Source organism: Lycium barbarum, chromosome 2, assembly GCF_019175385.1.
Source record: "Lycium barbarum isolate Lr01 chromosome 2, ASM1917538v2, whole genome shotgun sequence".
NCBI lineage: Eukaryota > Viridiplantae > Streptophyta > Magnoliopsida > Solanales > Solanaceae > Lycium > Lycium barbarum.
The window spans coordinates 4497041-4510860 of NC_083338.1; the positions used below are offsets into that span (position 1 = coordinate 4497041).

The following is a 13820-nucleotide window of genomic DNA, read 5'->3' on the forward strand; positions in this document are numbered from 1 at the left end:
CTAAAAAAAATCTGTTCAAATTTTCGATCACATGCGGTCGAAATTAGTTTTTTATTTTTATTTTTTAATTAATTGTTTTATATTTATATAATTTAATTATGTATAAAATATTTTTTTTTCCATTTATTATTTGTACAAAAATTAATTTCGATCACACGTGGTCGAAATTTACTTTTCCAGTTAAAAAATCGATCCAGTGTGGTCGAAATCCTATAAAAAGTTTAATAAAAATTAAATTCTGCAAATTTCGACCACTTGTGGTCATTTTTTTCCGACCAAAATTGTGGTCGAAATCTTTTGGTCGAAAATGGCCCTTTTTTTAGTAGTGAGCAGCCTCATTCCTTGCATCACATGCTTTGGTAGTCGAAGAGCTTAAATTTATCTCCGTATTGAAAACTACTCCCAAAATTGCCAAAATGGTCTAAGTTGAAATGAACACCGAGTATATGTCCAAGTCAAATTATCGAATAATGATGGCTTCAATAGATTAGATATGTCAACTAAGTTCACACAAATATAAATTATTTTTCGAAAGTAGTCTGGAGAATTCAGGATTATCAAATTAGTGACTTAGATTGACCAATTAATTACATTCAAAACCACTTGATTTTCAGTGGACTTGTTGTACTCATATCTGTCCACAAATCTTAAGACCAGGTTGTAATTGTTTTTTCATGTTGCACTTGGAAGTTAAGACCAGGTTGTAATTGAAATGTTCTTTGGACTACTCAGAATTTAATTTGAATGAATTTTTCAAACGGTTATTTTTCCTTTTTCATATTGTAACTGGCAGTTAAGGACAGCTTTTAAATTGTAATTGAAGTATTCTACATGATGTATTAGCTTAGGGGTTAATAAGATCATCTTACTTAATTAGCTGGACGAATTTACCGTCAACACCATGTGTGCATTTTCACTTTTTAAAACTGAACGACTTGAAGTGTTCTTCTTTTTTATTTCATTTAAAAAAAATATAATTATCTTACCAATTCTCTTGCTTGGTTTCTTTGGTCTTCTTTTGAGATAATTTCAGATCTTCTCTCAAGTTTAACTTCGTTATATAACTTTTTTAGGTTTATGATATTATATATAGCTATCTTCTCTTTTTTAAAAAAAATAATTATTTGTAATCTTAATAATAATTCTTTTAACCTATATATTTTTTAATGTAAAAATTTTTGATAGATCCAGATGTCTGAATCTTAATACATATATATTTAAATATTTAAATATGTAAGCAGATTCAGACGTCTTAATCTTAATAAAAACAAACAGGACGTAAGTTTATCCTTTAACAAACTCTTGAGGATAAAATAAGCATGAGAGGTGGCAGATATCTCATGAAATTAGTCGAGGTGAACGCAAGCTGGTACGAACACCATGGTCATTTTTTTTTTTTAAAGTTATGATAATAATAAGCATGGTGGTGTTCGACAGAAAGCCATCTTTTCTTTTGTTTTAATCCAATTTCTGACCTTCTCTTATTTATGTTGTGAAATTGTTGTTGTGTACAATAGACCCTTGTGGTTTGGCCCTTCCTCGAACCCCGCACATAGCCGGAGCTTAGTATTATAAACCTGTATCCGAAAATATACTTAAACCAGAAATTGAAATTTTAGAAGAACAGTATCTGAAAATGTATAAGAATTAAATTGAGCCCACTGAATACACAGTGTGTATTCCCCTCAATGTACCCGAGGTTGTGGAATATATCCTTCCCAGGATAGAATGATTTACTCACCATTATAGCGGTACTGCAAACTCCGGCGACAGCGAACTCACTCGAAGGCTGTAGATCACACGAAAATTTAATGTGCAAGAAAAAGAAGAGAGGAGAAGATTAGAAAATTCGCTAAGGAATATTCTGACATTAGGATATATATAGCCATGAAAGCGTTGGTTCAGAAAGGCCCAACTCAAAGGTTGCACTCTTTCAGATGAGAAACGGATCCGGAAAGCCGAGCCATAATTCGGATTTTTAATTAATAATTAAAAAATTAAAATTAATTAAATTTGGTCCAAAAAGACTATCAATCAATCAGATCATTTGACCAAATCCAAATCCGAAGCCGAGCGACGACGACGGCGCGAGGGGAGGTCCTCTTCTCAACTATTTTTGAGCTAGAAGATGTACTTCTACATATAAGCATAAGAACTTTCCTTTCCACAACCAATGTGGGAGAAATGCTTCATCTAAAAGCAACAAAGGAACAATTCAAAATTTTCAATTTTCCCTCCATTTTTAATTCATCTAACACTTAAAACTCAACAACCCCCCACATGAATGGGAAATGGCTACAAGATAAAGGAATGCACGGACAAGTGTGTGATTTACATGTAAAGATTAATTGCATATGGATAAGTAGGTTTCCCTTTAAACTTTCCGTAGTGAGCTTATATCGGATGTACTCGGTCAATCGGTAGATATGATATCTTGAATCGTCGACCTCTGTTAAGGGTGTCAAGTGGGCCGGGCTAGCCCGGACCCGGCCTGGTAAACCCGGCCCACCACCGGCCCGGCCCAAGCCCACTAAGAGGTGTAAGGGGCTGGGCTAGGTGGGTTTTATTAGGGGGCTGGGTCGGACAAGGTGGACAGCCCACCATCCCGGCCCACCAGCAGCCCGGGTGATGGCCCACCGGGGCACTGGCCCGGCCCGGCCCGACCCACTTCAAATTAAAAAAAAAAGATAAGTACTACATTTATTACTAATAATAAGTATTTTAAAAACATTGTATCCCAATAAAATAGCTGTAGCTATAATTGTGGGATTCTTAAAATTTTGGAAGCAAATATATGAAATATTTATTAATTATTCAAACCATAGTTAGAATCTTACTTTAGTTAATTAAAACTTAACCATTAATTTTAACTCATGTAATGTGTCTCTTATTCAAGTAAGAACTTGGGGAAAATGGAGACAATGAAAATGGAGAGGAGTCGGATCCATTAATATTTAATTGCTACTAAATGAAAACTAATTAGCTCTCCTTTTTAAAAAAAAAAAATTAGTGGTCACTGGTCAGCTGAGCCCCACAAAATTAATAAAGTGGGCAGTGACCTTTTCCAACGTTTGAAAACTAGTTAGCTCTTCCTTTGTTTTTTTTTTCAATTAATAATGGGCAGGTGGGCCCCAAAGAATTAACAAAGTGGCCAAGTGACCGTTGTCAACGGAAAGATTGGCAATTCAACCGTTGGCCCAAAAAAGGACCCCTCAACACCTTAAAACTATTTTTGACCTTTAAGTTTAAAAAATTACAGTTTAACCCATTTTTCACCTATAAATACCTCATACATTTCATCATTTTTTACTACAATCCTCTCATTTTATCTCACTTTCCCTCTTAATTTTCAGCAATTTCTATAATTTTAGTAGTCTACTTTAATTGTTTTTGCAAACTTGCAATTAACAAGATCAAGTGGAAGGCTTCAAGTATTCAATTCATCAATTTACGATCACGTTGTTATTTCGTTATCTCCGAGAATTTGGTACCTTCGTTCCATCTCTTACTTTTATTCAGTACTTTAATTCTTGCATTTTAATTTTAATTTACGTTATTTTAATTTGCATAATGGAACCACTAAAAAGAATCGGTAAAGCTTTATGTCCCGGTGGTAGTAGTAGCGGTAAGAAAAAATCCGGTAGTGGTAGTGGTAGGGGTAGTACTAGCGCTAGAAATTATACTCGTGTTCCGCAAGCACCACCTACTGAAATAGGCGACATAGGTGTGGGTGCACATGATATGAATTATATAGAATTACAAGAAACGTACGGTATAGAAGATGAGAATGAAGTTGAGATACAAGTAGACGATGATGATAATGATAATAATACACCCACTAGTCCCGCTAATGATATTGCTCAGTCTCGAACTGAGGCTCAGGGTCGTCCTCCACTGCCTGAAGGAGCCCGAAAAAAAAACTAGAGCCTGGAAAAAAACTAGCTTAGTGTGGAATTATTTTGCCCGATTAGAAAATAATCCGGATTATGTTGCATGTAAAATTTGTGAGATACCTTATAAGCATAGCACCGGGGGTAGTAAAGGGGGACGGGTCAATTGACTAGACATTTGGATAACAATCACCCAAATTAGAAAGAAGAGATAGCAGAAGCTCAGGGTGCCACCGGGGGATTAACCCAAACAAGACTGAACCTAAAGACCCGTAAATTAAGTGGATCATATAATAAAATGAAGGATCGTGAAGAATTAGCAAAAATGATAGTTGTGGGTTGTTTGCCTTTCACCTTTGCTTCTTCTGATGCTTTTATTCATTATATACAAAAAATTTATAATCCTATGTTTAGCGGTATTCCTAGAACTACTTGTAGATCTGATATTTTTAGACTTCATGGACAATATCTGTTTTATCTACATTATTTATTGACATATCTCCCTTGTAGAGTTTCTCTCACCTCGGATCTTGGTCGTGCTGTTAATAGAAATGATTATTTAACAGTTACTTGTCATTGGATAGATGATAATTTTAATATGCAAAAACGTATTTTAGCGTTTCAATATGACGAAGACCGTAGACATATTGCACAATTCATATCTGATACTGTCACTGTCATTGCAAAATATTATGGTCTTACAAGCAAAGTTATGTATGACCTTTGATAATGCTTCTAACAACACATCTGCTATCGACAGTTTAAAATCTGAGTTGTCTCCACCTTTACCTGAAATATTTCATGTCCGGTGTGCTTGTCATATTTACAATTTAATTGTTTAAGATGGTCTTTCTTTTTTTGAGCTTGTGATTGAGAAAATTAGACACGCAGTTGGTTTTATTCAAGGAAATAATAATAGGAAGCGACTTGCTGAATTTAAAAATAAATGCAGGCAACATAATCTTAGACCAAGTTTTATGCCTGAAGAAATAGACACTAGGTGGAATTCTACTTATGATTTCTTAAAAACTTGTGTTGAATATAAATTTCCTATAATTGCAACTTTTAACCAATTTGCTACTGGATATCCCGAGTTAATGTTAAGTGATTTTGATTGGATCAAAATTAAGGATGTTGTAGATTTTTTAGAAATTTTTTATTTCGCTACTCTGGAATTTTCTGGTGCTTATTATCTTACTGTTTGTAACATTTTAGCTTATCTAGCTGATATCTCTTATTTGCTTAAAGAATATAAGTTTAAAGAAGGTTACACAGATGTTGTTACTGCAATGATAATTAAATTCAAAAAGTATTTCTTTCCTATTCCTCCTATTTACTTAGTTGGTGCTATATTAAATCCGTGTATTAAATATATTAATATGTCAGAATTGACTCGTATTATATATACTTCTTTAGATATTAAAACTACTGAGAAACCATCCCTTCTTAAGGCTATGTGTGATGCAAATGATTACGCACAACAGTTATATAACCATTATTCTACATTACTTGATAATGCTACACCGACTTCTATTCCATGTGGTCCTTCTAACGAAACTTCATCTTCTAAAAGACAGGCACAAAGTGTGCCTATCATGGGTGTTCCTAGATTATCTATTTGGTCTCAAATAGCACCGCAACAAAGTAATACAAACTTTGATGAGCTTCAATTTTTTTTGAGACAGCCATTGGAGCCTTTCGAAGATGGAGTTAATGCACTGGATTGGTGGAGGAACAATAGAAGACAATTTCCCGTTCTTTCAACAATGGCTAGAGATGTGCTAAATGTTCCAATGTCAATTGTTGCATCAGAAAGTGCATTTAGCCAAGGAAGGCAGCAGCTCGGAGACAACCGACACTCATTGAGCAGCAACGCAATGAATGTTCTAGTATGTTTCAGAGATTGGATTAGATCAGAGCGAAGAAATCAAGGAAGAGAACAAGATTCAAGAGAAGACCAGCAACTTCAAGATATAATGTCACTTGGAGATCCATCGGTACAAACATCTCCAATGTATGGAGATGTCGATTATGAAAATTTTGAGCCAATTCCTCCTAATGTTAATATGGAAGAATTGAATAAAATGGTGGAAAATATGTAGATTTAAATTTGAAGAGTTGTCAAATTGAATTTTCTTTTTCTAGTTTAAGTTTACGAAATCAAAGAAAAGTAAATGTAAGTTTGTAAGCTTTAAAGTTTAAATTCGACTTTGCAATTATCGATTAATAAAACTAAAGGCTCACTGAGCCTTTGAATTTCTTTTCAACTTTGTGTTATAATTTTATTTATAATTTTATTTACAAGAATAATAATTTGTACGCAGTCAAAATAGAAATATAAATGTAATTGTGTAAAACTAATCCTACACAAGCAGCAACTCCAAGATAAATTTCTGCAAGGAGGGATAAACATTGATCAGTGCCCAAAAGCAACAAGACATTATAAGAGGCTAACAAAATCAGTGAAATGACAAGCCTCTGAAATTGCTGATGCGTGAAATAAATCAAATACCCCTTTTAAGTTACTATCTTGCTGTTGGCTTACACAAGTTCAAAAATATTTCAATAGGTTATACAGTATATAATAATATAAAATATTAGTTATATATATATATATATATATATATTAATAAAATCTTATTAGTTTCAAATATTTTATATATAATAATAATTAAATATTTTTTAGCGTATTGAAATGTCTCTGCCGATGATGGAGGTGTGACAATCTGCACATGACATTAGGACTTAGGATCAGATGAGATAATTAAATTAAGAACTTTAGTTTAGTATCAAAACTCATGTGCATTGTTCCCATTTAGTTCCCATTTAGATGAGTAGGAAATTAAGAGAAAGAGGAGAGTAGGGAATTGTGAGATAATATGGAGAGGAATGAATGGTATTTATAGATTGAAAATACGGCCAAAGTATAATTTAATGAACTTGATGGTTAAAATAAAGTTGACAACAACTAGATTTTAAAGTATCAAACTTAATAAATTTTAGTATTAGAATTTTTTTTAAAATAATTAAAATCCGGCTCGGCCCACTAACTAAAACCCGGCCCAACCCACTAACTAAAACTCGGCCCGGCCCACTAACGGGCCCGGTTAGCCCGAGGTGTAGCCCCTATCCGAGGTGGGCTAGGTCGGACACCCTTTCCCTCTCCAAGCCTGGCCCCCAACCCGGCCCCTTAACTTACGGCCCGGACCGGCCCCTTGTGGCCCACGTTAAAATGGCCTGGCCCGGCCCACTTGACACACATACCTCTGTTCTATATCTAAAAAACATAAGTCACACAATTAAACCTTAACCGTCTATGATTCTCACGGTTGTGTTCGTTTCAGCTATGAACACCGCCTGGTTTCATGATTGCATTGAGAATGGGCCTTCACTATCATTCTCCTTGACATGGCTTACACTTCACACTCACATAGGTGATTTCTAAACATGTATAGATACACTATTTGGTCATATCTTGCCAAACTTAGAAACCATTAAAAAAACTTTAATGCTTTATTAACTCATTAAAAAGCCTTAGCATTTTATCCTTGTTTCTGAACATTGTTTTCATCATGAGAATGGGTTGAGTTATTTGACAATGTTGAACTTTATTTGATCTCTTTGAACCTAGCTCTTGCGATCTCCAGCCTACTAGGTAGAGTTACCGCCATGATGACGTGTCCTAGGCCTTTACCCCATTCTCCTCGATGATCTTTCAACTGCCTTTGTAGTTAGGCCTTTTATAAGCGTATCTGACACGTTATCTCTCGATTTTACGTAGTGAATAGTGATAACACTACTAGAGAGTAATTGCCTAACAGTATTATGTCTCCGCCGTATGTGACGAGATTTTCCGTTATACATAACGCTCCCTGCCCTACCTAGTGCCGCTTGGCGATTGCAATGTATGCATATAGGTGCCAAAGGTTTGGGCTAAAATGAAATATCTTCCAAAATTCGGAGCCATTCTGCTTCTCACTAGCCTTGTCTAAAGCTACAAATCCAGATTCCATTGTAGAGCGAGCGATGCATGTTTGTTTGGATGATTTCCAAGACACTGCTCCTCCACTAATGGTAAAAACATATCCACTTGTTGAATTAACTTCAGACCGGTGATCCAATGTGCATCACTATGTCTCTCAATTACTGCGAGATATTCATTATAGTGCAAAGCATAGTTTTGGGTGTGTTTTAAATACCTCAAATCGTTTCATTGCCATCCAATGGATTTGACTGGGATTACTTGTGAACCAACTCAGCTTACTGATAGCACATGCTATATCTGGTCGCGTACAATTCATGATATATAATAAACTTCTCAATACTCGTGCACATTCCAATTGTGAATCACTTTCACCTTCATTATTTTGAAGTGCAAGACTTACATCAATTGGAGTCTTTGCAACATTAAAATTCAAATACTTGAACTTATCAAGTATCCTTTCAATATAATGAGATTGTGATAATGCTAGACCTTGTGGAGTTTTATGGATCCTAATTCCTAAGATCAAATCAGCAACTCCTAAGTCTTTTATGCTAAATTTGCTAACAAGCATACGCTTAATAGCATTTATGTCGGTAATATCTCTACTTATTATCAACATGTCATCACATATAAACAAACAATGACTTCATGAACCAAACAAAAAGGACATCTTTAATAGCCAAAAAAGACTCTCTTGACCTGCTCGTGCTCTCGGCGTACGCTTAGCGTGACCTGCTAATCTACGCCACTAGCCGGAGATGGGACGAGGACGGCCACGAAAAGACAAAACGAAGGTGGATACAACTAGCATTGAACTGGCGATTGGAAACCCATCACCAATAGGACCAAATCAAGGGAGCAGGGACAAGCAACCATCACCAAATTTTGGGGCTGCTAGGGCTGATGGAATTGGGGGAACAGATGGGCCAACTCCTGTGGTATAGCAGATAGTCCCTGAACCAAAGGTACAAAGCCCTCTTATACAAAGCCCTACTGGTATCCGAACGCCAATTATGCAGGGGACACGTAATGGAGCAGTTCTGGAAGCTCAGGTGGGAAGTTCTCATCAACCGGTGGCGGCTATTCCGGCTCAAAAAAGGCAAAAAAACTGGAGAAATCTCTTCAATGGAAATCGCCTTGCTGCTAAAGGGATGACCCTAGAATTAGTAGCTCTTGTATTAAAGAACGGGGTAAAAGTTGTACAGCTATGCAAGGAGGATATTCAGGAAGAGAATGCTAAGTGGGAGAGGGCTATTATTATGTATGTGATTGGGCATTCCCCCACCATTGGTGCTGTTGAGAGGTTCATAGCCTCCAACTGGAATTTTTCCTCTAAGCCCAAAGTATTTTATCATAATGATGGATACTTTGTTGTGCTTTTTGATAGTATTGATGACAAGAATGAAGTAATGTACTCTGGATAGCATACTATGATGAGTAAGCCCATTATCCTGAAACCTTGGTCTGCAAAATTTAATTTCCACGATGAAGTGTTAAGAACTATACCTTTGTGGGTTAACTTCTTATCTTGCCATTGAACTGTTGGAGCAAGAGTGCACTTGGTAAAATTGCTAGTAGCTTAGGGTGTCCCATTTATGCAGATGAATGTACGACGCAAGTGGACAGAATCTCTTATGGTCGGGTTCTAATTGAAATGGATATTACACAACCCTTACCTAGAAGTATCATAGTTCAAGATACAGATGGCGAAAGTTTCGAGCAAGTAGTGGCTTACGACTGGATCCCTGAATATTGTGCGGAATGCTTATAGGTTGGGCACAAATGTGCGAGCAAAGGGAAGAAGCCTGCTCAAGAAGCAAAAAAATAAGAGTTTCCGAAAAAAGGGCAGAAAATGGTTAAGTCATAGGAACAGAGGCCACCTGGGATCCAAATACAATCCGTCAAAGAAGTGACCACCACTAGCACTGATGCACCCGATACAACGCAGGTGAACCATACCCAAGACTGGACGAAGGTGCGAGGTAAAACTGCAGCTAAGAACCCAACAGCAAAGCCTCCCGAGGTTGTAATTACCACAACTAATGGATGTGGTGTATTGGTTGAAAGGCAACACGGGATGACTGGTGATGTGCCTGTTAATGACGAAGGGAAAAGTAGTGTGGGAAATAGTGGGGAAACTGTCCTACCCAACCCAACACCTCCATGAAGTTGGTGACATGGAATGTTAGGGGACTCAATAAGGTGTATAAACACAAGGAACTTAAAGTGTTTATTACCAAGAATAATGTTGGACTAATAGCTATAGTAGAACATAAAGTTGAAGATAAGAAAATTGGGAAAATAGTAAAGAAAGTAACAAACAACTGGTCGTGGTGTGCAAACTTTGTGGTAGGGGAGAGATGACGGATTTGGATTATGTGGAACCCAAACATTATTCATTTTAGGTCTCTAAAGCTACATAACCAACTCCTACATGGTACTGTTGAAAATTTGCATACTAGTACTATATTCCACTTCACTTCTATATATGGAATGCACACTGTGAAAGATAGAGCATGTCTATGGCTTAAGTTGATGAGTCTTGCAAACAACATACAGAGCGCGTGGGTGTGATGGGGGACTACAATGCTGTTTTGGACCTGGATGATAGACCTATTGGATCTCCTATTCAGGCTGTGGAGACCAGAGACTTCAGATGTTTCTTAGAGGACACTAATATGACAGAGTTGAAATCTGTGGGAAGGAACTTCACTTGGTCTAATGGACATGTCCTTAGTAAAATTGACAGAGCAATTGTCAATGCGGAGTGGATGTGTGCTTTCCCTCACTTAGAGGCTAGTATCATGGACCCTGGATTCTCTGATCATTCACCCATTGCAATCAACTTTAAAGTTGCCTCAGATAATAGAAGCAGGCCATTTCGGTTCCTTAATTGTTTAGCTGACCATGCCAAGTTTCAACAAACTGTGAAGTCCTCTTGGGAGTCATATGCACCGGGACATGGCATGTACAAAGTCTGGAAGAAACTAAAAACTATGAAAGGAGCAATAAAGGAACTTAATAGAAAATAATTTTCTGGTGTTGAATGCAGAGATCAGAACCTGAGGGATAAGCTCGCAGAGCTGCAGGACACCATGAGAGCTCCACTACATGCTCAAAATTGTTTGAGGAGGAAAGGACAGTCAAGATGGAGTTGGAAAAGTGGAGTTTGATTGAGGAAAGCATCCTTAAGCAAAAGTCTAGGATGCACTGGCTCCAAATTGGGGATTCTAACTCAAAGTATTTCTATGCAAGCATGAAAAACAGGCAGAACCAAAACCAAATCAGATCCCTACTAGCTTCAGATGGTAGACTACTGCACAATGATTCTGATATTGAGCATGAAGTGATTCAATTTTATAAAGAGCTTCTTGGAACCTCAGCACCACTCCTCCCTGCTGTTGACCCTAGAGTATTGCATCTAGGGAACTGTCTTAGTCGGGCTGCTTTTGTACCCGGGAGGCTTATTAATGATAACATCATACTTAGCCACGAGCTAGTAAAAGGATATGGAAGGACTGGTATCTCTCCTAGGTGCATGCTTAAGGTGGATATGCAAAAAGCTTACGATTCTGTAGAGTGGCCATTTCTGGAGCAAGTATTGGCTAGTCTGAATTTTCCAAGTGCATTTGTGCAATGGATCATGTCTTGTCTCAGAACTGTTTCTTACTCTGTTGTGATCAATGGGAAACCTTCTCCTCCATTTGCAGCAAAGAAGGGATTAAGGCAAGGGAATCCACTGTCTCCGTATCTATTTGTTTTGGTTATGGAATACCTTAGCAGTTTACTGAAGACACTAGATCGTGATACAAGCTTCCACTATCACCCTAGGTGTGCCAAGTTGAAGATCATTCAACTTGGATTCGCTGATGATTTTCTTCTATTTTGCAGGGGTGATTTAAAGTCTGTAACTAAACTCTTCAAATGTTTTAAGGTGTTCTTCGAGGCTTCTGGGATGAATGCAAATATGTCTAAAAGTTCGATATATTTTGGTGGTGTCAAGGATAATGTGCAACAAAGAATTCTGGACATGTTGGGGTTCTCTAAAGGTATCCTTCCTTTCAAGTATCTTAGAGTGCCTTTGAGTACTAAGAGGTTGTCGATTATGCAATGCCAACCTCTTATACAGAAGATGATGGCTAGAATCTCCACCTGGACAACCAAGTTACTCTCTTATGCAGGGAGAACACAACTTATCAAGAGTGTGCTATTTTCAGTCCAAACCTATTGGTCTCAGTTGTTCTTACTCCCAAGAAGGTTGTTAAGGTGATTGAGGCAATATGTAGGAACTTCTTGTGGTCTAGGAGTGCTGATATATTTAAAAAAGCACTAGTTGCGTGGGATAAGCTATGCAGCCCAAGAACTACTGGTGGTTTGAACATTCTTAAGATCACAACATGGAATTGGGCAGCTATCGTCAAACTATTATGAAATCTTGCTCAAAAGAAGGATAAATTCTGGGTGAGGTGGGTGCATAATTATTACATAAAAGATAAAGTGATTTGGGAAGTAGAGGCTAAACAAGCCTCCTGGATCATCCGGAAAGTACTCAGAGCGAAGAAGTTTATTGGTGACACAGGAATGGATCTTGAACAATTCCAAGCGATGAATGGATGCTCTATAAAGGCAATTTACTTAAATTTGCTTGGCACATTCCAAAAAGTTCCCTGGAGGAAGTTGTTTTGTAATAACTATGGGGCTGAAAAATGGATATTCATAGTAAGGCTAGCTGCTCTTGAAAGGTTGTATACTAAAAATAGGCTAGTTGGCTGGGGTATGGGTATTAGTTTGGGTTGTGTTTTATGCATTAGTGGTTGTGAATCTCTCCCACACTTGTTCTTTGAGTGTCCCTTCTCGGCTGAATTGTGGCATAGCTTGTTAAGGTGGCTAGGGATAACCAGAAAAGTCCTACCATGGAGAGAGGAGTTGGCATGGATCAATAGCAACGTTAAAGGCAAAGGAGCAGCTGTGATTATATTCCGAATGGCTACGGCATGTTGTATCTATCATTTATGGCAAGAAAAGAATTGGTGGATATTTCAACACAAGAGTAAGAGTGTCCAGGCCATATGCAGAATCATTGTCCAAGAGATATTCTTTAGAGGTCAAAAATTGTCCAAAGTAGCATCTAAGTTGCAGGCCCTCAATTTTTATCCAATGTAATACTGATTAGGCAGGGCCAGTTGTAGTAGTTGCTATTCTTTGATTGGTTTTCTTGTGAAGTGGAGGTTGCTGTTTTGTGGCTTCCTCGAGCTGTAAACGAGCACTTTGGTTAAATAAAATCCTTATTTACCAAAAAAAAAAATGACTTCATGATTTAGAGTATTTTTAATGTAAACACATTTGTCACACTCATTAATCTTAAATCCCTTTGCCAACATTGTTTGGTCAAATTTTGCATGCCATTTTTTAGGTGCTTGTTTTAGTCCATAAAGCGACTTAACAAGTTTGCACACTTTCCTTTCTTTTCCAGGAACCACGAAACCCTCAGGTTGTTCCATGTTAATTTCTTCCTCCAACTCTCCATTTAAGAAAGTTGTCTTAACATCTATTTGATGGATTTCAATACCATACATGGCTGCCAGTGATACTAACACTCGAATAGATGTTATCCTTGTTACTGGCGAGTATGTGTTAAAATAATCAAGGTTTTTTTTTCTATAGCCTTTAACAACAAGTCTTGCCCTATATTTTGTTAATAGTGCCATCAGCTTTCATTTTCCTTTTAAAGATCCATTTCGAACCTAAGGGTTTATTTCCGGGAGGAAGATCAACCAATTTCCATCACTACTGGAAAACAAGGAATTAGCAACGGACAAAGTTTCTTAGCTAACAACAAAAATCTCATGCTAAGAAAATCTAATTAGCGAGGAGTTATTTAGCAACGGATAGCTAGGGATTACCGACAAATCTCATAGCTAATTCCATGTTCTCTTGTAGTGCAT

The 13820-nt window shown here is 37.1% G+C and overlaps 1 protein-coding gene across 1 annotated transcript; it reads left to right on the forward strand.

Annotated features, from left to right (window-relative positions):
• The first annotated feature begins 12456 nt into the window (after positions 1–12456).
• LOC132624669 (uncharacterized) lies at positions 12457–13038 on the forward strand. Its single transcript, XM_060339415.1, has one exon. It carries the CDS (start codon positions 12457–12459, stop codon positions 13036–13038), a length of 582 nt encoding a protein of 193 aa, XP_060195398.1.
• Positions 13039–13820: the final 782 nt, after the last annotated feature.